We start from the raw sequence: 25,907 nt of genomic DNA on the forward strand, positions 1-25,907 counted from the left end.
CCGGGAGGGGCGGGGCTTTGCCAAACCTTGCGCACGCGCAGTCCTGTGTGCCAGCTCCTCAGGTAAGAGAGGGATGATGGCTCGAGTTAGGCGTCCTCACTGGGGCTCGACAGAGCACGAAGTGGGGCAGGAGTTTGGGGGGCCTCGCCAAAGTTCTGGGGTCATACGGAAGAAGGTTGGGTGTCACTATATCCATTCAGCGGGAAGGCGCGGGACAGGCCCGAGTGTTTCCGGGTCGCAAGGCGGGCGACCTTGTCGCCGCGGTCGGGTGGTGCGGCCTGCGCTGCCCGCTCGAGTTGGCTGCGGGCCGCGCGGGAGCGTCGGGGCAGGCGGGAGAACGCTGGGGGCCGCCGGGGGCCGCCGGGGTGTGCACCGAAGACCCGGGGGACGGGGAGCCGCTAGGGCCTGAGGATCGCGGGTAGCCAGCCTGACGCGCTCTCGGAAGCCTCGCTGGTGCCTTGGTTCTGGACCGTGGGAACCTGGAAAAAGCGCTTCAGCTGATAAAACCCAGGGATGCTGAGAGACCTTGCTCTCCAACATGTAGAGTGCGAGAGACCTTGCCGTGTGATAAATCATTTTGCCTGAGAGGCTGAGGCGCGTCGTTTTCCAGCTGTAGCGCACAGACGAGGCGTTTTCCGACGCAGCATTGCACGTTTAAGCTTGTGCACCGAGTCCGCTTCTCACCCGGTGTGATGCAAACCCCGTGACACACAGCGCTGCTTTTCTTCGAGCCCATTGGAAGACTGTTTTGTTTCGTTTAAGTATCTACGTATGTATGTAAAGTAGGCTCCACGCCCGACGCGGGGCTTGATCTTAGGACCCTGAGATGAAATCCGTGGTTCCCCTGACTGGGCCACCCAGGTGCCTCGAGCACTGCCTTGTTTTAAATTTCACCTAAATTCCATGCTTCTCCAAAATCCCGTCTAATCTTATTCTTTCTCTGCCAGCTAGTAACCCAATTTTGTCGTGGACAGGTATGCCTTTGGTGGTCTTTATCAACCAGGCTTTATCAATCGTTAAAAACACCTTTCCTGGGGCGCCTGGGTGGCTCAGTGGGTTGAAGCCTCTGCCTTCGGCTCAGGTCATGATCCCAGGATCCTGGGATCGAGCCCCGCATCGGGCTCTCTGCTCTGCGGGGACCCTGCTTCCTCCTCTCTCTCTGCCTGCCTCTCTGCCTACTTGTGATCTCTGTCTGTCAAATTTAAAAAAAAAAAAAAAAAAAAAAAAAAAAATTTAAAAAATAAATAAAAAAAAAAAAAAACACCTTTCCTGAAGCTGAGGGACTTGTAATGTAAAATGTGTATATATGTATTTTTAAAAGGTAAATGCTGTAACAGTGTTATTTGTACTTTATTTTTTGAACTCTTAACCTCACCTCCCAACAAAACCCACATTTTACTAGGATTCCTTATATTGAGGACATTGCTGCAGGCACGCTTTATTTTTAACTTAAAATTTTTTTTTCACCTATTGCACATTAAAAATTACCCCAAGAGAGATCCTTGTACTGATCATGACTTACTCCCTGTCAGGTACAGCATCGTAAACAGCAAAACAGTTCTCCCCACCCACTCACCTGCCTGTTGATTATATGTAAGTCCTTTTTTAACTTCCTCGGCTTCATTTTTTTTTTTTTTAAGATAAAAATAATAAAGTTTTAATCTTTTAGTCCCCAGGGTGATCACATTATCAAAATGAAGAAAGGGACACCTGATAAAGCAATTAATAGGATAATCCTACAAAAGTAGGGTATTTAATTACCCCACTCTCAGGCATTGTGAAAAGGAGTCAAGAGGAAATGGTGTAAATGCATGGTGGTGAGCAGACAGCTGGGACTGTAGAGTATTAGAGATCTTACTGTCTCCGCACAGAGGGCAGAGAACGGTACGACAAAGAGCATACATTGGACAGTATCAAAATCCTGAGATTAGAAACGACTGATTTCTCCTGTTGTTGGGATTATAGGGAGGCAGAGTAAGAATTTGCATTTACATTTCATAGATTCAGTAAGAGTCATATGTTACTTTTTTTTTAAGCTTACTATATAGCCCTTTCCCTTGTTCAGCTTTTATATTGGAGAAGGAGAATGAAGACTCAAACCCTTTTTTGGATTAGCTTTTATTTTAGTGAAAGGAAGAGAGTCAAGATCTAAAGTCTAGTTTGCCACTTACTGGGTGATGGTGGCTAGTTTTCCTCCTGGTCTAAGGGCATCTTGTACAGAAGTCATTTGGAGTTGCTTGCAAATGCACACCTTACTGGGATGCTAACCCTAGACTTGCTGAATCACAGTCGAGGGACTGGGGAACTGCATGTTTAGGCTCAGGAATGTACATTTTTAACAAGTCTTTTGGGTGATGTAATTAGTTTCAAAATACTGTTAGAATAGCAGCTCCCCAGAACAAGTTGGTTTCTTTAACTTTATATGAAATGCTTGGGCTGTGGCACATAGTTCAAAATATGTTGTATAAATAAAACCTCCAGCTATGAACATAAACAATCACTTATAGAATAACCTTACTTTTGTAGGGTACTTTCAAAGAGTTTTCACATATGGCGCCTATTAGATCATATCTTACTTCCTAGCTTGGCTAAAAATAATGATTTACCTTGTCAATATTCTATTCTTAGGCAATTAAAAATCTTAATTCCATCAATTGTTAGTTCTTTTTACAGTGCTTTTTATCAGTTTCATCTCCTTTTTGTGCTTTTTCCATTGGTGTCTTTGGTTCATTGTGTGGGGTAGAGAATGAAAACTAGGACTTTGGGACATATCAAATACAAATAAGCATACAGTAACTTTAGGGTTTTAATCTCTAAATTATTCAGACTGTAGGAATGAATTGGAGTTGCTTTTGTGGAAAAGGTATTCACTTTGTGTATGCTCATTCAGGTTTACATGTATTTGTTATTGTTGAACTTAGGATGGCCCGCACTATGGAACCAGTGGCAAAGAAGATCTTTAAAGGAGTTTTAGTAGCTGAACTCTTGGGCGTTTTTGGAGCATATTTTTTATTTAATAAGATGAACACAAGCCAAGGTAATCCTAATTCAGTAGTTAATGTTTTCTGGGGGGGGGGTGTGCAGTTTGCTAATACATTGAGGTACTAAATAGCATTTTTAGAGAAATTGCTTCTTCAGTATATTAGGCATTTTGGGTTGCTGGAGGAGAGGGGTAGGGAATGGGGGGGTTAAATGATGGGCATTGGGGAGGGTATGTGTTGTGGTGAGTGCTGGGTGTTGTGTAAGATTGATGAATCACAGACCTGTACCTCTGAAAGAAGTAATACATTATATTAACACTAAATGTTAACCTTTTTATGGACGTAAGAAATTTGGTGTTAATTATTGTGGACTTAATGACTCTTCTCCCTAAATAATGTTACTTGTAGACTAGGGAAAATGTTTCATACTTGGATTTTACTTGTCTGGGGCACAGAGCAGGTGTCTGGTCTGGCTTAGTTTGGGAACACAGGTGGAAGAAATTCAGCCTGCTGCTTATACCTCATTGTTTCATAGACTGAGAATTAGTGGTGGAGTGGAGTTGTCAAGTAACCAGTTTCAAAAGCGATCAGAGTTCCTCCTCTGCTATCAATAACTGGGTACTTAAAACCTTTCCCATGCCACCAGCTGCCACTGAAAGTGCTGTAACACATTCTGGAGGGAAATTTTCTATTAGAGCCCTCAACTTTTAAAATGAGGAAATGCTGCTTCTCTTTCCCTAGAGCAGGTAATAGTAGTCCTGGGGGTGGTGGCCATCTTTGAAACTTGTCATTTGTCCTCTTAAGGTACTTCACTGAACACTGTGTTCTAGGATGCTCAGTCACTTGTGAAGTATAAGTGTATAAAAGAAAACATCCGAACAGTATATAAAAACAAATTCAAGTTTCTAATTCCACAGCAAGGTAAAATGGAATCCAATATGTATTCCAGTATTCCATTTTACCTTGCTATGGAATTAGAAACTAGACTCTATCCGGTTTTTGAAGTTGATCTCAAACTTCATAGTTCTGTAAGAGAGTTACACAGTAACACGGAAAACTTACTTTTCTAAATAAATTACATCATATATATAGGCCACATTTGAAAAAGTCTAAAATAACTATGAGGAGGCAACATGCAAGGCAAGTGCAAATTACACCCAGTGCAGCAGAGAGTTCCTGATTACCAGGACCTTAACACACATTTCTTATCTATAGGATTCCTGTCTCATAGACCCTAAAACTAACGCTACATTATGTGACTCCATGTTTTAGTATGATGAATTTCTAGTCATGTCTAATTTTAAGACCTTTCTTTCATCAGATTTCAGGCAAATGATGAGCAAGAAATTTCCCTTCATCTTGGAAGGTAGGTTTTTCCTTAAGAGTATAAAACAACTTTTTCAGGCACCCTTTAAATTAAGGAATTTCTTTATGACCAATTAAGGGTTCAAAGGCTTTTTTTTTTTTTTTTTGGGTGATGTCAGTTTCCAAGAAAAATTACTGTTTATCCCTATTTTAGCTCTTTTTGAGAACACATGGTGGTGGAAATTCTCTTGGAGATGAGTAGTTACCGGTGGTTGAAAACTTTGGAATGAAACATGTTTGAGGTGATGGTGACAAACCACAGCTTAAAACTTCAGTGTGACCTCTGATTTGCTAATTTCTTGGAGGAGTTTCTTTGTCCAGTTGTGGTAATTGTCCACTTTATGAATAGTTGTAAGGGTTAAACAAGATGACATTATGAAATCACTTAGCACAATAATCTGGTATAAAGTAATGCTTAATAAATAGTGCTCATTACCATACTTAGTACAGATGTTGGAGGGCTTTCCATGAAATATGTATCCTATTATCTTTTTCATTTTACCATGTAGAAATAAGGAAAAGTGGTTTGATTTCTCTCAATATAGTTTAATTTTAACACCTTTACATGATTTTATAAATGACAGCTGTATTTATTTATAGTTTATTACAAATCCATTGAACAGTCTGGAATGTATGGAGTCAGAGAGCAAGATCAAGAAAAATGGTTGAATAGCAAAAATTAGGAGTAAGTACAATTTAATTTATAATTAGAAAACTCATTTTCTTTGCTTTTTAATTTTTTGAGTGGTTTTCGGCCTCTTCTTTTTGAAATTTTTCTTTTTCTTGATGATACTTTTCACATCTCTGTTGTGTAGCCAGTCATCACGTTCAGCCTCCCATCTAAGCTGTTTCTGACCTTTGTGGGGGAAAAGAAAGATGAGCACACCACATTGTGGACTCCTGGCCCCACAGAAGAAAACAGAAACTTCTGGTCTGCCATGGCTCACAGTCATTTCCCATCTATTATGCAAATCCCTGCTTTTGTTTGTTGCTTTCCTTTGCATTTATTGTTAAAGATTACTGTTTAACAAATAAAAGACTAGGAGAAGAAAGGAACAAAATGCTCTAAAGATTTTATTTTCCCTGAACACTTTCTTTGGCAAAAGAACAGAAGCCAGTAACTTATCAATATCAGAATAAAAATGTCTATAAAGTATTTACAAAGTTACTTAGCAAATTCCTATTATATAAAAACAACCTGCCTAGATAAAAAAACTAAAGTAACTGTTTAAAGTAATTACAGTCTTTATTGCTGCAGTCTAAATACTTTTTAATCCTATATGCTCCCCAGACAGAAATGAAAAAGCCATTCCTTCCAGGTCATAAGAAACCATTTTATTCATCCTTCCTAAAACGATCCTCCAAAAAATATATCTTCAGAAGTTCTGAGTTAAGGCCATTTAAAAACCTCCATAAAAAAACTCAAGTTACTTGGGGCACCTGGGTGGCTCATTCGGTTAAGTGTCTGACTCTCGATTTCAGCTCGATTTCACCTCAAGGTTGTGGGATGGAGCCCTGCACCTGGCTCTGGGCTCAGCAGGGAGTTTGTTGGAGATTCTCTCTCCCTCTGTGCAGCTACCCCCCCCCCCCCAATCAATCAATCAATTATTCTAGTTACTTACTTGCATTATCTTTGTTGGCCATGGCATTCATGCCAATGTTATCAAACTTGGATCCCATATTTTCATCCAGTAGGTGGCCAAACTTAAATAGAGATACATTTATTAGAAAACTCAAAACTCCAGGATGAGCAACAACAGTAACAATCAAACTACTACCCTCTTCCCCGGACTAGCCGAGGGGTGGGGCTCTGAGACTCCTGTTGGGACACAGTTGGTCTGCAGTTGGCCCAGGATGGTCTGCTCAGCACAGCTGACTGCTTCCATGCTGCTATCAGAAGATGTCTTTTATCTTTTGTGAATGATTGGAAGGAACTTTTAAACCTCACCTCACCTCCCCTCCTCTCCTCTCTGCACCTGTTTTTCCTCATTTGGTTCCAGACAAAGATGACTTATAAATATATTTAGTGTTTTGCCAGAAAAAAAAAAAAAAAAAAAAAAAGAAAACTCAAAACAATATGGAATAGCTAACTTCTTAAAGCAGTATATTAGTCTTACCTCCTCAGCAGATACAAATAGGTTGGGGTCACTGAAATTTCCTTTCTTTTTTTTTCTTGGTCCTAAAAAAAAAGTGTAAGCCTAGATTATTGAACTGTAAATCCAATGATTTTGAAAAATACACATTTAAAAAAAAATTGAAATATAGTTGACACACAGTGTTACATTAGTTTCAGGCGTACAACAGTGATTCAACAATCTTTTAACATGGTTCTGTTATAAAAAGGTTGCCTTTGGGTTAAAATACAGAATTACAGGGGCGCCTGGGTGGCTCAGTGGGTTAGAGCCTCTGCCTTCGGCTCAGGTCATGATCCCAGAGTCCTGGGATCGAGCCCCACATTGGGCTCTCTGCTCAGCAGGGAGCCTGCTTCCTCCTTTCTCTCTGCCTGCCTCTCTGCCTGCTTGTGATCTCTGTCAAATAAATAAATAAAATCTTAAAAAAAAAAAAAGTACAGAATTACAGTGATCTTCTAGCACCATTAAGTAGCTGGTATTTAAAGACAAATATAATGTATTTAAGAGTTAGTATCCTAATAAAATTGTTGAGATGACAATAGTGTCTTCCTGCCTGACTTTCAGATTTGGAAACACTGCTCCAGGTTTACCCTTTTTCACAGTATCAGCCAAGACTAATTACAAAGTTGACCATGGTTGAATTTTGGAATACTTAAGGCAAACTGTAAGATCTAATTAAGTCAGAGGTTTTATTCTTTGGTCTAACTGAAGAAACTGATGGAGGGTATGTTTTTTATGTTATAAATGAAATTTTGTCTACACTTCTCAAAGTGGTTCTACGAAAGGAAAAACCACTTAACCTATAATTCTGAACGTATAAACTTTCAAAATAAACACCTATTTTTAATATTTATTAAATTTTAATTCACACATTTAAAAATCACATTATCTAAAAATACATTTACTAAGAATACTGCTTTTATCCATTTCACTTTTCTTGAAATAATATTCAAATTTTTTGCATCTACTTGGGCCATTTTTAAAAAAAACTTTAGTAGGGAGTAAAATTCATCATAAAACTCCGCTGTTTTCACATGTATAATTCAGTATGTTTTAGTAAACTTACAGTTGTTCAACTATCATCACATTGCAATTTTAAAACACTTCCATCAACTCCAAAAGATCCGTGGTGCCCAACTGCAGTCACGCACCCTCTCCCCAAGAGGGCTTTGTCTTTTCTGGCTAGTTCACGTAAGTGGGATCATATGATGTGTGGTCTTCTGTATCTGGCTTCTTTCACTTAGCATAACATTTCTGAAGCTCATCCATACTACAGTCAGTACCTCGTTCCATTTTTTTGCTGAATGATATTCCATTACCTATTCATCAGTGAATAGACACTGGGGTTGTTCCCACTTTTTGGCTATTAATAGTGCTGCTACAAACATTCATGTAAAGTCTTTGCATGGGTATCAAGCCACTTTTGATAAACAGTTTCTAGAGCCTTTCATTTAAAATTTTGTGTATATTATTAAGGAACTGCATATGATGCTATTATGGAATATTTTCTCTTGAGTTAAAACTCCCATTTGTATAGCACCCAGAAGGGTTTTTTGTTTTTATTCATCATACAGGCATATAACTGTTAATATCAACTAGTAAGCACAGTTATTGCCTTCTTAAAGTTGGCTTAAGGTTTATTCATAATGATATCCAACATTTGCAAATGTAGGGTGAACACTCTTACCGCCCCCAGTTTATCAGTGTTTGAAATTCCTTGGCCTCCTTTTGTTTTAACCAATTCTGTCAGGTATCCTTTAATCTGCATCTGAAACTACTGTCAGCTGAGATCTGACATCTTTCAGGCTATTGTCTTCTGAAATAGTGCTTTATTAGTCAAATCAAGTCACTGAAACAGCATCTTTTAATATGACAGGCTCAGGAGGACTTAAGAATAAGGCAACATTTCTCTCTGGAGATGATTTTAGGGAAAACTTTGTCTTATACTTAAGCATATGCTACGATTAAAGTGTCACCGTACATTAATCGTGGAAGACAAAATCTGAAAGATAATTTTGTAATTTATATATCAGGTAAATCATCTAATTAAGAGGATTGTCACTGTTAGTATTTCAAAGAGCTGATAAGTTTTGCAAGTTTAAGTGTCTGACGTTCAAAGCATGAAGAAAAAGCAAGTCTGAATTTATCACAGATTTCAGGAATGAAATACAACGCTTTCTACATTTTTATCAAAAAAGCTAAAACTGTCACCTGACATAACACCTTTTTCCTTTAATAGCATCTTACAAGTGTTAACATTAAAAGGCATAATATGTTATGATACTTTAAAGATGATCTAGAGATATTTAAAAGAGAGCAAGGAAGTTATGAGGAAAAAATATGAAGGTATTATGTGTGAAACAACTTTCACATATTAAAAACAGAGGAGGGCGCCTGGGTGGCTCAGTGGGTTAAGCCGCTGCCTTCGGCTCAGGTCATGATCTCAGGGTCCTGGGATCGAGGCCCGCATTGGGCTCTCTGCTCAGCAGGGAGCCTGCTTCCCTCTCTCTGCCTGCCTCTCTGTCTACTTGTGATCTCTGTCAAATAAATAAATAAAATCTTTAAAAAAAAAAAAAAAAAACAGAGGAAACTGATGTTATCCATCATAAAAGCAAAAACAAAATCATACTAACCAATTTAGAAAATTTCCCAAAATGATAACGAGTAGTAACTTTCTCAGAGGTACCACTTAGGTTTAAAAGAGATGTTTTCTTACCTTGAAATGATCCAGCAAAGTCAAAATCATTTGCCCCTTTTCTCTTGCCTCTCTTTGTCCTGGTTTTAGAGCTGACTTCATCATCAAGTTCTATTGCGCCCCCAAACAAAAACAAAACAAAAATAAAAACACTATTAAGCAATTTAAAAACAACAGAACTGCTATAAGGCAAAGATAAATGATGAATATTGTGATTAACTTTGAGAAATAACTACTTTCTAACATTAAAAAAAGGGTAACTTGGGGCGCCTGGGTGGCTCAGTGGGTTAAGCCGCTGCCTTCGGCTCAGGTCGTGATCTCAGGGTCCTGGGATCGAGCCCCGCATCGGGCTCTCTGCTCAGCAGGGAGCCTGCTTCCTCCTCTCTCTCTGCCTGCCTCTCTGCCTGCTTGTGATCTCTCTGTCAAATAAATAAATAAAATCTTAAAAAAAAAAAAAAAAAAAAGGGTAACTTAACAGCTCAACAGGTATTGTGTGGAAAGCCTATTAATGAAAATAAAAGCTCAAAACTCAACCTCTATTCAATTCCAAATAAGAGGGGGAAAAGATCCTATTTAAATTTCTAGCCAACCTGATTATTAATTTGAATATAAAGTAATGTTTAAAAAATGCTTCAACAGAAAAACTAGCTTATACTGAGGAAAAAAGGAAAATACACTTTTTTGCTTTTTATTTTAAAAATGTTTACTTGGGGAAAAAAAATGCTTACTTGGAATGCCCTCACTTTCATCATCCAACACATCCATGAATGTTCCTCCATCTGCATCAATTTCAGTGAATTCTTCATTCATACTTCCTAAAGAAACTTCATCATCATCCAAGTTGTCAAGCTCATCATCACTGCCTTCTGAATCTTCATCTTCTGTGTCTTCCTTAGCACCTTTTCTTTTCTTTTTCATGTTGCTGAAGAAAAACAACATGTAGCAGAGAACATTGTTTTCTAATGTGTTTTTGGTGATTAGCAGGGTACTAGGCTATTAACAAAGTTAGACAGCCTAGAACCTCTATGCATTATTAAAGTCTACAATGAAAATACTACCTCCATTTCCCAAGCGTATTTCAATAAATTTCTCCTACAGATCACAGAGTCCTGTATTCTACTGTCCTGAGGAAAACAATTTAGGAAATGCTAAGAAAATAGTTTTTTAAAAAATAAGACTTAAGAAAAATATTTTACCCAGCAAAATCAAGGTCATCCTTTCCGGAGGTGAAACAATTATCATCTTCAAATGTGTCTGTCAGAGAACAATATATAAACTGTCAGCAGCAAGGAATAACAAAGTTGACAGGTCTATCTGAACCAGTTAACACAGTCATTCTGCTATTTATGATGCGTAAACACCAAAATGATGTTTTATAAACCTGACTACTGCTTGTGTGTTTTATTAATCTACATAAGCCTGTGAATATACTGACCTTAATTATTATTATTATTTTTTACGGACTTCAATTAAATTCCCAGACCAAAATGGATTCCAGTTAATTTTGGCTTCTTTCTACAACTCTTTTAAGGAAAGAGGGTAAATATCAAAATGATATTTAGCAGTTGCAATTCTTTTAAGTGCTATTTTTAGTAGATACAATGTGCAAAAAAACTCAATGTAAGTTTTTCTAATTTCCGGTTTTTTGTTTCAGCCTAAATTGAGATTAAAATTTTATAGCTCTGTGGATCACAAAGATAAAACAGATAAAAGAGCATACTACTGATACCAATAGTGCAAGGAAATTAGGAACAGTAAAAATGGTTTCTCTTCTATAAGAGATTAGGCCTTAAGAATGAATATATGCCACATAAATAGAAATTTATTTTTCCCATGAACTGTCCACACACAATCCTAAATCTTTCTGGAGCAAGTGTGGGTGAATTACCATATGCCACTGAAATAATTTTTAGTTCTTCATTATCATTTGCATGGTATTCTTAGCTAAATGATTTTTTAAAACTAAGATACCCTTACCACTAACATTCCATTATTAGATTATTTTACAGATTAATAGCAATTTTACAGATTAAAGTTAAAATTAAAAACAAATTACCAATCATTTTTTCAAACTCATCATCATCCACATCTTCTATACTTTCTTCATCTGCGTTCCGTTTTTGTTTCTCTTTAACAACAGCAACTTTTTTATAATATCTGAAAAAACATGCATGTTATGTATCTTATTTTTAAGATTTTATTTATTTAGACAGACAGCGTTGTGCATCTGCACGAGGTGGAGGGGAGAGGGAATCTCCAGCGGACTCCCTGCTGAGCACGAAACCTGACACAGGGCTCAATCTTACAACTCAGAGATCATGACTCGAGCAGAAACCAAGAGTCAGACTAAGCCACCCAGGCTCCCTTATAATAATTGTATTAAATGGCCCATTTGGTATAATCAAAGCACCTATGACCAGTGACACAGACAAATGTAAGAACTGTTAATTCAGTTGGATATAAATGACTAAAATTTTTATTATAAACAAAAGTTTTGAATTAAAATAGCTACTTCTAAATGGGAAGTATAATAAATTTCAAAGATTTAGGATTTAGTGCATAAAAACACTTCATCTTAATTGAATGACAATTTACATTTAATTAAATTAAATGACAGGTTTAGTGTCAACACGAATGACCTAAGTGTTAGAAATAAGGCAAAAATGCGGCTCTAGATAACATCACAATATTTTATCAGACCCATCCTAATACTGGGGTAGAGTGAAACTTAGCATTCTGCAGATGGGATCCTACTCTCAAAATTCTTCACACAAAATATTTTTAAAAAGGCAAATAAACAGAATTAACCAAACAGATAACAGTAAGAATACTAGTAAGTTTAGGAGTTCTCTATGTAATAGCACAGTGAATTTTGCTAATTCTGCTTAGAGTCGTATTTTGGACAAATTATTCATGAGTTGCTTAACATAATGTTAGACTGACTATATTAGAAAAATAAGAAATTAAAGATTAGGTTTTATGAAGTCAAGAGTCATAAAATTTAAGCTACTTATTAAAAACACCCACAAATTTACTTGTTTAAGTTCCAGTTAGATATTTTAGGATTAGCAAGCTGAATGATTTATAAATTCCTTTTGCAAAAAAAAAGGCTGACACACTATTTTTAAAAAGATTTTATTTATTTAAGAGAGCAAGCAAGCACAAGCTGGGGGGGGTGGAGGGGCAAAGGGAGGAGAAGCAGACTCCCTACTGAGTAGGAAGCCTGATGTGGGGCTCAATCCCAGGACCCTTAAGATTAGGACCTAAGTCGAAGGTAGCCCCTTAACCAACTGAGCAAGCTACCCAGGTGCCCCAAATGACATACCTTTAGATCTTTTCAAGATTGACCTATATTATTGAAGCCATTTTATGGAATCTAAAAATTTAATCTTTTTGTCCTAAAAATTTAAATTTTAATAGTTGCCCAAGTGAAACTTCATTGAGTAGATTACCTGTAGAAAAACAGTTCATCCACTGGTATTTGGCTTTCTTCTTTTGCAAGGAACTCCTTACTATTCACTAGAAAAACAGATTAAGAAAAAATTTTTATTAAAGTAATCTTTTTTATGTTATCCAAGCTTATAAGACTACATACAGCATACCTCCAATTATAAAGTCTCAAAATTTAAGGAAAGGGGACAGAAGGGATCTTCTAGTGCAAAGGACAGCCTTTGGAAATGTCTAAGTGCAGAAGACCCAACATTTGAAACTGTTTGTTGGCTACAATGACATACATAGCCATCAGTGCATCACAGTGAATGAACATGGTTTTCGTTGTCCTCCAACCACATCCAGGACCCCAGTTTTAAGAGAGATAAAATTAAAGAGTTCTCTTAATAATCACTTTAAACTTATCGTCTCAGAGAAAGAAAGACAGTAACATCTGCCATTCTGGAACAGGAAGTAAAAGTAAACAGAATTATCCACAATTTTACTTAATACTGATGAAAATCAGGGAACAAGAACATGGAACTACAAGAATATTTTCTCTCTTCACAATGAAAATTTCTAACTCATCTTGATTAAAACTGGATTTGGCTTCTAAATTCTAATTCTATTTAAACTTTGGCTAAGTCCATTCCATCTCTGGATCTCTGTGAAGTAAATCAGTTGGAAAGTAAATGATTAATAAAGCACCAATTAATTCTAGTCTCTGAATGAAAAGGAGCTGTGATTTATTATATAAAAAAACTAGTTGTGTGTGGGCTTTCTACTGAACCCTTAAGAGACAGCTTAAGATGATCTTTAACTATAGGGCTACCTGGGTCGCTCAGCTGGTTGAGCATCCAGTTGGTTGAGCCTCAGCTCAGACTGTGATCTCAGGATTGTGGGATCAAGCCCTCTGTCAGGCTCAGTGCTCAGCAGGGAATCTGCTTGAGATCTCTCTCTTTCTCTCTGCCCCTCCCCCTGCTCACAAAACAACTCTCCCTCTCTCCAAAAAAAAAAAAAAAAAAAAAAAAAAGATAGTTTTTTATGTATATGAGATATATGGGGGGAGTCACTAAAAGCTACAAATGGTATAAAAATTGCAAAATGTTGCTAAATGGTGAAGCTGGGGATAGTTACAGGGAGTTCAATATACTCCTTCTGTATTTACTTTGGATGTTTGAAATTTTCTTTTTTTTAAAGAGCTTTCTTTTTTTTTTTTTTAAAGACTTTATTTACTTATTTGACATAGAGAGAGAGATCACAAGTAGGCAGAGAGGCAGGCAAAGAGAGGGGGAAGCAGGCTCCCCGCTGAGCAGGGCCCGATGTGGAGCTCGATCCCAGGACCCCAAGACCATGACCCAAGCTGAAGGCAGAGGCCTAACCCACTGAGCCACCCAGGCACCCCGGATGTTTGAAATGTTCTGTAATAAAGTTAAAAAAATAAAAGGCCCAGTCAGACATAGTAAACTTAAGAATACATACATATTTTGGGGAATAAAAGATGGGTAATGTCTCTGGTACTTAGGTTTATCTGGTAATATGGAGAAAAGAATAATACAATTTGTTATTGAGTTGTACTAGTCTTGTCAGCTTCAACTGTCGAGGCTTTATACTTACCAGCAAGACTACGAATATCCTTCATAAAATGTTTTCTTTTGGGCTGCATCACAACACTATCTGTGTTTTCTGAAATGTAAAAATTAAGACAGTGTAATATAAAACCTAGTTTTATGCTCATTTATTAAATATCAACAGTGAAAACCAAATAATTAAATAGAAGCATACCTTTGCCTTTATGTGGCTTTGGATTTCGGTATACAAACCGATCTAAGAATCTCATCAATGTGAAGTCCTGCAGTGGGTCCCCTGAATACTGAATATAATTTCCCTGAAAGGTGGAGAGGGGAGGAGGACTAAGAACTTAACTCAAATTATATATATGCATCCAGTAAGAAAAAAAAAGGAAAAACATCATCTACAATGCATCAAAGGCACAAATATGCCATAAATGACCCTTCAAATATCCATCTCATCCCTCTTACTTGAAGAATTAAACACAATCATACATATACATACATATTTTATGATACACTGTTGATTTTATGAATAGGTAAACTACTGTAAGTCATCTATTAACCAGGAACCAAACACTGACGTGGCCAACCCAGCAAATGGGAAAAGGGAGGGCAGTCTTTCTTCAGGAGAAAAGCCAGAATGTAATAAATAACTGTTGCCATTTTCTAATAGTCTGTATTTCCATTCACCACACAGTGGGAAGAATTACCTGCCCTACTGTATTAAAAAAGTTATTGGTCCTTTCCACCAGCAGAGAATGTTTATAATTCTATGTGGTGGATAGAAAACACTGTATGACCAACTACTAATTATCTAAAACTAGATTATTTTTTTCTTATTTCTTGACTTTAGAATATTAGACTTACTTGAAGGATAGTCTTTGCAAAAAGGGCCACAGAGGGATGAAAATGCTCAGATAGCTAAAAAACAGAGGAAAGTCAACTCTTACTATAGTTGTAAATACAAAGAATTAAAACTTAAGCCAATACATTAAAGAAGAGTGATTCTCAAAATTTTGGTCTCAGGAATGCTTTATATTTTTAAAAGTTAAGAACTTGGGGTGCCTGGGTGGCTCAGTCATTAAACGTCTGCCATCAGCTCAGGTCATGATCCCAGGGTTCTGGGATCGAGCCCCACATTGGGTGGGGGCCGCGGGGAGGGTCCCTGCTCAGCAGGAGGCCTGCTTCTCCCTCTCCCATTCCCCCTGCTTGTGTTCCTTTTCTTACTGTGTCTCTGTCAAATAAATAAAATCTTAAAAAAAAAAAAATCAAGACTTTAAGAGCTTCCAAAGTTTAAGTGGGATATATCTATTGATATTTACCTTATTAGGAATTACAACAAAAATTTTCTCTTCAGTTTTTATTTATCTAAGTAACCTCTATACCCACTGTGGGGCTTAAACTCATAACCCCCTGGGCGAGAGTCCCATGCTCTTCTAACTGAGCCAGCCAGGCATCCACAATAGGAAATTTTGAAACAATTACTTACAGTCAATTTTAAAATAACAACGAGCCTATTATATATTAACACAAATGTTTTATGAAAAATTTTTTTTCAGAACATATAAGCATTAGGAAAAGAGTAGAATAATTTCAGTTTTGTAAATCTATTTCATGTCTGGCTTAACAGAAGACAATGCATTCTCATACATGCTTCTGTATTCCCTGTTACTTTTTAGTTGGAAGTATAAAAAGACAATCTTGCTCAAACAGATACATTGTTGGGAATAGGAGGGTTAACGGATAACCTTTCACATTAACTGTGAAATTTCTTCTTTGATGCTACACTCAAACTGAAGATTAGTTGCAATATGGAATTTGAAACCACATCAATCAGCTTTTGGTACTTGCTACTCAAAATTAATCAGTCTACTATGAATAAATCTTTTTACCATGACTTTGTTTTTTGTTTTTTTTTTTTTTTTAATTTATTTGACAGACAGAAATCACAAGTAGGCAGAGAGACAGGCAAGAGAGATGAAGAGAAGCAGGCTCCTGGCCAAGCAGAGAGCCCGATGCGGGGCTCGATCCCAGGACCCTGGGATCATGACCTGAGCCGAAGGCAGCGGCTTAACCCACTGAGCCACCCAGGCGCCCCTACCATGACTTTGTAATACTGTGCATTTAGGCATTCAGAAAATACTGATTCAGTAAGTTATGCAGTTCTTCCACATGCTGGTTGCATTATCACAAAGTCACACTGTTAGTATCACCACTGATTTTATCAGAAAAGTTTTTATAGGGCACCTGGGTGGCTCAGTAGGTAAGGGGCTACCTTTGGCTCAGGTCATGATCCCAGGGTCTTGGGATCCAGCCCCGAATCGGGCTCCCTGCTTGGCGGAAAGCCTGCTTCTTCCTCTCCCTCGGCCTGCTGCTCCCCTACTTGTGTTCTCTAGCTCTCTGTCAAATAAATAAATAAAATCTTAAAAAAAAAAGAAAACATACGTTTTTATATATTGAGAGAGTGTCAAATTCAAGGTAGTGGTTACAAGATCTCAAAACGTTTACTTTGCTTAAAAGCTTGAATTTTATCATTGACAACAAATACTGTTAGCTGTTTTGCATCAAATTAAAGATTCAGTTCATTTACTTTCAAGAAAATGTCTCCCAAATACCTAAATCTGAACAACCAGTCTATCTGTCAACCACTCTTTTATGAAAAAAGCAGCTGAGTTTACAACCAACTACACAGGTACTTTTCCCAAGACACAAGACAACCTCATACTTAGGTATACAGCAGAAGTACGTTATGGATTTTTGCTGGATATGCACAAAGACTATGAAAAAGCCATGTACTCTAGAATCAAGATAATTACTAATTTTTCCTATTTCATCATTCTTATAAGATACTGGCTTTTTTTCCCCTGAAGGTACATGGCAGTGAAGAATATAATGGCTACTGTCCTTATCTGCACTAAGACACTAGCAGTTTTAGCTTTCATTTCTTTTTTTTTTTAATTTTTAAATTTTTAAAAAAGATTTTATTTATTTATTTGACAGAGATCACAAGTAGGCAGAGAGGCAGGCAGAGAGAGAGGAGGAAGCAGGCTCCCCACAGAGCAGACAGCCCGATGCGGGGCTTGATCCCAGGATCCCGGGATCATGACCTGAGCCGAAGGCAGAGGCTTTAACCCACTGAGCCACCCAGGCGCCCCTTAGCTATCATTTCTTGAATATCATCAGTTCCGCTGTCAACAGAGTGACAAAGGCAAATAATGTGCCTTGATATCACAATGAAAGTAGCTGTGACCCTGCAGAAAAAATGAAAAGGTATCAAAGACCCATGGGAGTCTGTGTGGTAAGACACTTACTTGCTTTTCCAAAGATAACACAGAAAGTTTATTGGAAATATGAGTTCCTCTAATGCATTTAAAAAGTAATTTTATTTGCAAATAATTCTATCATCACAAAACTTCTCAGGGAGATCTAATGCATAAAGCAAAATTTATTTATAGCCATGTATAACATTCTTACTTTGCATCCACATTATTTAAGGTTTGCTACATGTGAATATGTATAAATGCGTAAATTTAATGTTTATCAAATGCTACAGAAATATGGGTTATAAAGCATTATAGCTGGGTGACATTCTTCAAATTGCTTCCTTCTGCCACTTAACTAATGTCTAAATAATTAAACTGTATTGATCATATTTACAAGCAAAAATGGAAACTTCAAGGTGTTAAATCCATGAGGACAAATACAAAGTGCTAATGAATTAAAAGACAATTTAAAATTACCTTTAATTTTTAAATCATTTTTTCATTTCATGAAAAATCATCATTTCAAAATACCTTTAAATCATTACCTTTTTGAGTTCCCAAAGACTTGTATTTTCAGCTCCACAAAACAAAGGGTTTCTACTGAATGGATCGTATGTGCTTAACTGTTTGCCACCTGGGAACAAAGAAAAAATACCATTTCTTAAATGTTTTATTCCCAGCCCAAGAGTTCACTAAAACCACCACCACTAATGTTGTAACCAATAACTATAACATTATATATATACATATATAGATATAAATATATAACAATTATAATTTTGAACATTCTTAGCCAGACATCCTACCTAAACATTCCAAGCCCCAACAAGAATTAGATATGGTACCGAGGATAGTATTTGCTACTGAATAAACCAGGTAACAAAAGGTGCCCAAATCTGGGTCAATTAGGTTATAAGGGTTAAAATGGCAACGAGCCTGAAGATTAAATAGGTCTAAATTATTTTAGAACTTTAAATGCACTGAATATTTATTATTAAATTATGTCCAGGAATAATTCTCACTTGGAACAAGTTTTATGTTATCTTTGAAGAATTTTCAGAACACATTACAACAAACTGTCTACTTCACAATGCACGTGTTCATCATCCTTCTAAAGGACTATTCTCAGTTTAGTCTTCAGGGAAATTTATGGATTTTTCCCAGATGCTACCATACTTCTCTTTTATACTTCACAGGCAAACTGAAGTTTGGGGAGATAAAGTAAGTTGACCAAGAGTTCCACAGTAAGTTTGAAGAAATGGATCTGGCACATTTCTTGATCCCCAAGGTTTAGTGTGCTTTCCTTTACAGCTCAAATGAAGAGGCTGCATTTCCAAAAGGTATCTGCTTTAATTTCTAAGATTAAAATTACTTTAAACATGTAACGTGTTAATAAGTAGACAAGTAATTCACTATATTAAAAATTTACTTCTAAGTGCCTGAATACATCTGGTTATAAAAGCTCTACTTTAAAAAAAAGAATACGGAGGACTTCTAAAATGGTATAACGTTAATTTCTGTTAAGATCAAAGGGGGGCCCTGGCTGGGGGCCATCAGTAGAGCATATAAATTTTGATCTTCAGCTTGTGAGTTCAAGCCCCACACTAGGTACAGATTACTAAAAAACCCTAAATCTTAAAAATAAAAGACCAAAGGAGAATCTAATTCCTGTTTAAAAGTTCGAAAGAACAACTGAAAGATTTAAGAAACTCACCTTTCAAATTATCAAAGTGCACCCAAGAAGCAGACTCTGATTTTTTTGTTTCCATAGCACTGTCTGACACAGTTCCTTCTGTCTCAGCTTTTTCTACTGGATCTGTTTCTTTATCTGCATCGGTGAATTTTTCTGTGTCTTCATCATCTTCTATGTCAATAAAATTCTCTTCATCAGACTCCTAAAACAATGGTTTAATAAATCTGCATTAATCAACTGGAAGTCTGTATTCAGTTATATGAGGCAGTTTTGAAGACCCACTTGTTGCTATAATGGTGAAACATGAAAATTCCATCAATCAAATTTATGACACACCATCTTCTTTTTTCTAAATTAAGAGAATTGAGTTTTGAGCCACAATTCCTCAAGACTTTGGCACTTTTTTACATGAAAACATTCAGCCCTCAAATTTCTGATGTATTATATAAATAAACCAATGAAGTAGGTGCTACTATGTCCATTTCACAACTGAGGAAACAGGTTTAAGAGATTCACTGGCTCTGTAACTAACCACCTCATACAATTATAGTGTAGTACAGTTTACTATGAGTAAAGGGGTCAAGCAGCATGCCCACCTAGTAAAACTGTACACCTGGGACTAAAATTCAGGTCTGTCCAACTCCAGGACACACACATGTTCATGCTCCAGAGAACTAAGTAAGTTACTGTCATTGAAGCAAAGAAGAAAAATACCAATATATTTCAGAACCCACTCGATTTAAAAAGCAGTTTTAAGATATACCGGATGATCGTCTAGCTGACTTCTTAAACCTGGTTTTGCTTTAAGGATCTCAGACACAAGGTATAAAGCTCCACATATGAATGGTGGCATCTGTTCACAAGTAACTTGAAGTAACCTCTTCACAAAAGCCTTCACCCTGCGCAATACGATGTCAGCTTTCAGAGATTTGTAGACAAGATTAAGAAACATGGCTTGTTTAGAACACATCATCAATCCTGGATCCAACATCTTCCTGTAAAACAAAAACAAGATCAAATGTTTATTCATAAAATATCTCTACAACCAGTAGTAGAGGCAACTGCTAACCTCATCTTAGGGATAATCTTCCTGTTTATTATTAGATCAACAGACCTAAGATGTAAAATGGAAGTCAATGACCAAAACAGACAGAATGATGATCTTGGGGGAGAGTGGGAATATCACAGAAAGATGTTTTTTGGTGGTTTCTTTTCTTTTTCAGGGGTTTTCCATTCTCCAGCATAATTTTTATACAGATCTAGAACCTCATATGAAAGGCTAATCCAAAACAAAATAATGAAAACTGACCTATGAAAGCAGTGGACTGGACCAGAGTTCTTACCCTGTAGCTGGGGGACCAGAGGCTTCCACATAATTTTAATGAACACACATGTAGAGAATTGAACATAATTTTAGACATTTCCCCTTTTCCTAGTCGTTCCATCCTAGAGATGCTCCTACTGCTTTTGCCCTCTGGACATTAGGATATCCAAAATTAACACAATCCAAAATTAACACAAAATTCATGTGCAATACTACTTCTTATTCTAAGCACTTCTATTAACATTTTCCCATTAATACTAGAAACGGAAATATGTAACCCTGTGAAGCATTTCCATATGGCCCTGCAGACCCACTCTCCTCCATTTGTTAGTTCCATAACTCTGGTGATATTGACATATCATCCTATATTATTCAATATTTGATATTCAATTTTCTGTCTTCACATTTAAAATTTTCAACATATTCATCCATTTTGCAACTCATTTTTAAAACATTTGAGAATTTAGATAGGTGTGTCCCCACCATTTGACAGAGAACACATTCTTGAAATTTTTGATAAATCATATTTTTGTAAACCAAATCATGTTTCCTTTATCTTTTAAATAATATTATAGAAATTTTGTTTAAATGATTCTTAATAAAACCAAAAGAAATACTATAAGAAGGCTTAGATGTCATTTGAGGAAATCCATCTGTGAGACTTCTTGGCAAGCAATAATTTAAAGAACTTAAGCATGTACTCCTCAGATAGACTGTTGTGTTAAACACGGATTCCAAACATCGCCCAAAAAGTTTTTATGACCATCAAAAGTTATATATAAAAACAAAACAAAATAAAACAAAACAAAAACAACAACAAAACCCCAAAACTCTAAGATCCCCAAACCTCTAAATTTTCAGCTCTGGAACTCTTTCCAAACTAAAATAGCCACTACTTAAGAAAACTGTACTCTTAAAAGAGTTATGGAAAGGACTCTTATGAAAATTTTCTTTTTGGTGTACCAGTGCAATCAGCACCATGAGACATGAAATCCCAAAGCCCACAGACCTGGATTTGCTGCCTTGTCATGTCTGTCTGATTTTGTACAAATTACTGTACCTCACAGATTAGAGAAGTGTTAACAGGAATAAACTTAAGCTATTCATCTGAGTAATATTAATAACAGCAGGAGCCAACACCTGCATACACATACACATGAACTCAGTAATAAGTCCCAGTTTTGTCATTTTTTAGCTATGGAACCTTGGGAGGTTTTGTAATTGTAACAATAACCCTACAGGATAGGTGCACTCCCCTTCATTTTATAGACAAACCGGCCACAGTAAAATGGGATTAATCATGTTTACCATTTTAAAGAGGATTAAATAATTTGTCTAAAGTTACAGAGCAAACTAATGGCTAGGACTCAAATCCAGGCAAATCCGTGGCTTAAGTTCATGATATCAGTACATTATATTTGTCATAAGATATGTTATGTAAAATTATTAAAATGAATAAGAAGGAAATATAAAGCTTATTGGCATACTTAAATAGTTCCAAAGTGATGTTCAAAATATCACCCCTCAATAAGTATGTGTCAGGACAACTACAAAATTCAGTGAACAAAATCTTAATCCCAATAATTTAAAAAACTCCAAAAATGCAACTCTAACCCTAAGAGATTTTCTTGTTTGCCATATGTTTTCCTCAAAATGAATGTAAGCACCTCTAGGTGTGGGAATTTTGTTCAGTGCTATATGCAGATACCTGGAAGTGTCCAGCATATAGATGGCACCCAAAAAACTGCTGCTGAATGCATTACTAAATGGCTGTGTGAAGTTCAGGGGGGAAGAAATATAGGACTGAGGATGTGAGTGAGGGGGAAGAGAGTGAAGGAAACTTCAATTATATCTCAGTTCTCACTTTTTAGTATTTGTAATATTTAAAACATACAGCAGAATGTTGAAGTTGAAATATTAGGTGGCAGGATACAGATGCTTTTTTGGGGGAGGGTATTTTTCTGTATTTTAACAAGTTCTCAAAACAAAAAATAAAATAATGTATGTATGCTAGGGCACCTGGATGGCTCAGTGGGTTAAAGCCTCTGCCTTCGGCTCAGGTCACGATCCCAGGGTCCTGGGATTGAGCCCCACATCGGGCTCTCTGCTCAGCAAGAAGCCTGCTTCCTCCTCTCTCTGCCTACCTGTGATCTCTGTCAAATAACTAACTAACTAACTAACTAAATAAATAAATAAATATCTTTAAAAAAAAATCATGTATGTAAAACAGGTAACATAGTTTTCCAACAGGAAAACAAAGATTAATGACTTACTCAAGGTTGGTGATTAGTAAGTTGCTGAGGGGGGCCTAAAATCCAGTTTTCTAAATTTCTTGTCCCACAGAGGGGCACAATAGGTGTTGTGTATTAAATCACATTATTATTAAATCATGTTATTCCTCACAGTCACCTATTGAAGTGGTATGTACTTACCTATATAATGCTGCATAGTATCGATCTGATATCGTCTGCTGAGAATTCATTACTTGGAAAAGCAACATTAAAGCTTGTACGCTGGTATTAAAATTCACAACATGCAGCACTTTAAAGAGTGTGTCGACCTGCTCCCTCACTTTGTCATCACCAGTCTGGGCATAAGGATATGCTCTATTTACTCCTGTTAAAAGGGCACTAAGCATTTTTGATTCAATATTTTTTTTCTTGATACAAGTCCGAAAAAAACAAAAATAAAGAGTAATTAACTTATTAGCTAATTCACTTTCTTCATGGGAAAGGACCATTTGATTTAAAAAGCAAATTGCATAATACTGCGCTTTGGAGCTGATATTTGAGCGAAAGAGCAGCCTTTCTACTTCGCCACATACAACTCCTTTCATATTGGGATGCTTACAGAGCAATGTCTCTAACAGATGGGAGGCTTTTGTGGCTATTCTGTTCTGAGGATCTCCCAGTTTATTCACCACCTGCACAAGAAGAGCCTTTTCTTCCTCAGGTTTATTACAAAGAAGCTCATGAGCTACAATAAGAGCTCGAGTTTTAGTGGCTACTAATGAATCATGACTTAAAGTTTCTAAGACCTGCACAAATTCAGCCACCAGGTGTTTCAGCTGGTGTTCAAAATACCATAATATTAGTCTTCTATCTCTTGAGTCCCTGTTGCCACTGGCCAACTGTTCTAGTTTGTTGAAGGGATGTTGGCTGAAAATCCGTAGCTTCCGGCTGTCTGGCAAAAGGTCTGTAATGAGTAATTCTTTGAAAGTATCCAAAGCCATGAGGCACTGCTGTTTGCTACCCTTCTTTTTCACAAGGTTCACAAGAGTTTCTACAAATTGGAGTGTGTGAATAGCATCATCCTGAATAAGAAGAATCATGGCTGCCATCCTGTCCCCTAGTGTCCCTGATGACACAATTGTTTTCATCCAGGTAGAAGAAGCTCCCTTCTGGTTATTTGTCTTATTTTTGAATAAGTTGATTTCATGCTCATACAGTTTCTGAGCCAAGGTTTTGTACTTAGACACAACATCCTGAGGCTGGGGTTCCAAAGAATATTCATTGCTGTACTCTAGATCATACCATTTGCCTCCAGGTTTGAGTAACAATGTCTGTCTCTCAAAAAATTCAAAGATATCCTGTTGTTTATCTTTCTTAACTTTTGGGGTGACACTGGTGTTCTCATCAGAATGTTGTCCTGGCTTCTTCTTATTTTTCACCTTACCGAGTGATGTCCTTTCACTTTGTGCTGCATTTTGCTTTTTATTATCTACTTTAGATACTCTTGCTTCTTTTTTGCTGGCATTTTCTTTTTTAGCTGGTTCATCTTCTTCAACTAAGAAAGCTTTTGCATACTTGGCCAAACTAAGATTTTGGATAAATGCTTTCAGTTCACCTTGCTGAAGGTCATCGATTGCTCCTTTTTTGCCTCCATCCACCACTTCCTCATTTTCATCCAAAGTAGCCAGCATAAGGTAATCTTGCTGCATTAAAACATAAGAAAGTTAAAAATTATAAATCCAAAGTTTAGAAAAACTTCAAAATTTGAAATATCTGTATCTTTATTTTTTTTTTTTAAAGACTTTATTTGACAGAGAGAGATCACAAGTAGGCAGAGAGGCAGGCAGAGAGAGAGGGGAAGCAGGCCCCCTGCTGAGCAGAGAGCCCTGGATGAGGATGCGGATGAGGATGCCTGCCGGGCTCTATCTCAGGAACCTGAGATCATGACCTGAGCAGGAAGGCAGAGGCTTAACCCACGGAGCCACACAGGCACCACAAAATCTGCATCTTTAAAATCAATTAAATTCAATTACCACGACATTGCCTGGGCTCCCACCCAACAACCACGCAAATTCTCGATAAGTCAAAGATTCACATGTGAAAAAAAAGCTATAATAGGAGAATGCCCACCATAATTAATTTCAGAGTAAAGAAAACCTTTCCTAATGACATAAAATGCAGGCCCTTAAAGGTAAAGATGGGTAAAACTGTCATTCTCTCAGATGAAAAAACATACAAAAGTCAAAAGACAAATAATAAATTGGTAAAAAAATACTGGCAGTTGTCTCTGATGTCAGTTGACATCAGAGTAATTGGGCTTACTATTTAATGTGAAAGTTCCTACACATCAGTTAAGGAAGTAATAACTGAAAGATCTGCAAAGTATATAAACAAAAGGTTCATAAGGGAAAAGTGATTTTTTAAAAATGTGAAAAGATACTCAACTTCACGGACATTAAGAAAAATCCAAATTAAAACCATGATGCATCCATTTTCTAATCTGTCAGATAAAAAAGATAAAACTGACAGGTGGCGTTGGGGAGACAGTGGGAGGAAGAGGCACTTTCCTACGTGGCTGATGGAAACGTAAACTAGCACCTCTATGGAGGGCAGCTTGTTACCTTCAAATCAAAATACAAGACACACATCCTTTGATCGAGTAGTTCCATTTCTATCAATTTAGATTATATATATGTTCACAAATATGGGAAAAGATCTATTTTCAAGGTCATTTACTGCAGCATTAAAATAGCAAAAGACTGACAACCTAAACATCTACAACAAATGGCTGGCTAGATTAAAACAATGATTTATGGGCGCCTGGGTGGCTTAGTGGGTTAAGCCGCTGCCTTCTGCTCAGGTCATGATCCCGGTGTCCTGGGATCGAGTCCCACATCGGGCTCCTTGCTCAGCGGGGAGCCTGCTTCTCTCTATGCCTTTCCCTAACACTTCACCTGCTTGTGCACTCTCTCTCTCTCTCTCTGACAAATAAATAAATAAAATCTTTAAAAAAAAAACAACAACAATGATTTATGCAGGCATAAAACCAATGACATAACTTTATATAATGTTATAGAAGAATCTTTAAGACAGCAAGAAAAAATATACACAAAATATTAGACAGTATAGTACCTTTTGTGTAAAAAATAACATACATGTGTGTTTGTTTGGAAGATATAAAAGACACAAAAATACTTGCTTTGGCTAGTAATTGCATGGC

General features: G+C 36.9%; 2 protein-coding genes across 10 annotated transcripts in view; one reads left to right on the top strand and one right to left on the bottom strand.

Moving 5' to 3' along the window:
- On the top strand, positions 1–19,157 carry CEBPZOS (CEBPZ opposite strand). Of its 7 annotated transcripts, none has more exons than XM_047746823.1 (6): positions 53–175; positions 1,533–1,593; positions 2,922–3,037; positions 4,303–4,347; positions 4,947–5,031; positions 5,162–5,530. In XM_047746823.1, coding segments are annotated over exons 2-5 (246 nt in total). In that variant the 5' UTR covers positions 53–175; positions 1,533–1,591; the 3' UTR covers positions 5,030–5,031; positions 5,162–5,530. The 7 variants fall into 7 exon arrangements, with proteins under 7 accessions (XP_047602784.1, XP_047602779.1, XP_047602785.1 ...); XM_047746824.1 differs by lacking the exon at positions 5,162–5,530 and adding an exon at positions 18,636–19,157 and having other exon boundaries at positions 77–175; XM_047746827.1 differs by lacking the exon at positions 5,162–5,530 and adding an exon at positions 7,043–8,833 and having other exon boundaries at positions 77–175.
- CEBPZ (CCAAT enhancer binding protein zeta) overlaps positions 4,872–25,907 on the bottom strand; it is a 22,204-nt gene continuing 1,168 nt past the window's right edge. The window contains exons 2-16 of one of the 3 annotated variants that reach the window (XM_047746818.1): positions 22,889–24,390; positions 19,896–20,127; positions 19,154–19,334; positions 17,985–18,073; positions 15,044–15,097; positions 14,388–14,490; positions 14,220–14,288; positions 12,626–12,692; positions 11,230–11,330; positions 10,373–10,427; positions 9,902–10,098; positions 9,195–9,284; positions 6,464–6,525; positions 5,969–6,050; positions 4,872–5,202 (exon numbers count right to left, since the gene is read on the bottom strand). In XM_047746818.1, the coding sequence (XP_047602774.1) occupies positions 5,063–5,202; positions 5,969–6,050; positions 6,464–6,525; positions 9,195–9,284; positions 9,902–10,098; positions 10,373–10,427; positions 11,230–11,330; positions 12,626–12,692; positions 14,220–14,288; positions 14,388–14,490; positions 15,044–15,097; positions 17,985–18,073; positions 19,154–19,334; positions 19,896–20,127; positions 22,889–24,390 (3,024 nt within the window). In that variant the 3' untranslated portion in view covers positions 4,872–5,062. Of the gene's footprint in view, positions 5,203–5,962; positions 6,086–6,419; positions 6,526–9,194; positions 9,285–9,901; positions 10,099–10,369; positions 10,428–11,229; positions 11,331–12,625; positions 12,693–14,219; positions 14,289–14,387; positions 14,491–15,043; positions 15,098–17,984; positions 18,074–19,153; positions 19,335–19,895; positions 20,128–22,888; positions 24,391–25,907 lie in introns of those variants that run through there. The other 2 variants (XM_047746817.1, XM_047746819.1) reach the window with 2 other exon arrangements.

Source organism: Lutra lutra, chromosome 9 (assembly GCF_902655055.1).
Source record: "Lutra lutra chromosome 9, mLutLut1.2, whole genome shotgun sequence".
Taxonomy (NCBI): domain Eukaryota; kingdom Metazoa; phylum Chordata; class Mammalia; order Carnivora; family Mustelidae; genus Lutra; species Lutra lutra.

Coding starts and splice junctions, on each gene's coding strand:
- CEBPZOS (XM_047746823.1), top strand. Junction 3,038..4,302: donor TAAGATGAACACAAGCCAAG/GTAATCCTAATT, acceptor TTCTTTCATCAG/ATTTCAGGCAAATGATGAGC. Junction 4,348..4,946: donor ATTTCCCTTCATCTTGGAAG/GTAGGTTTTTCC, acceptor ATTTATTTATAG/TTTATTACAAATCCATTGAA.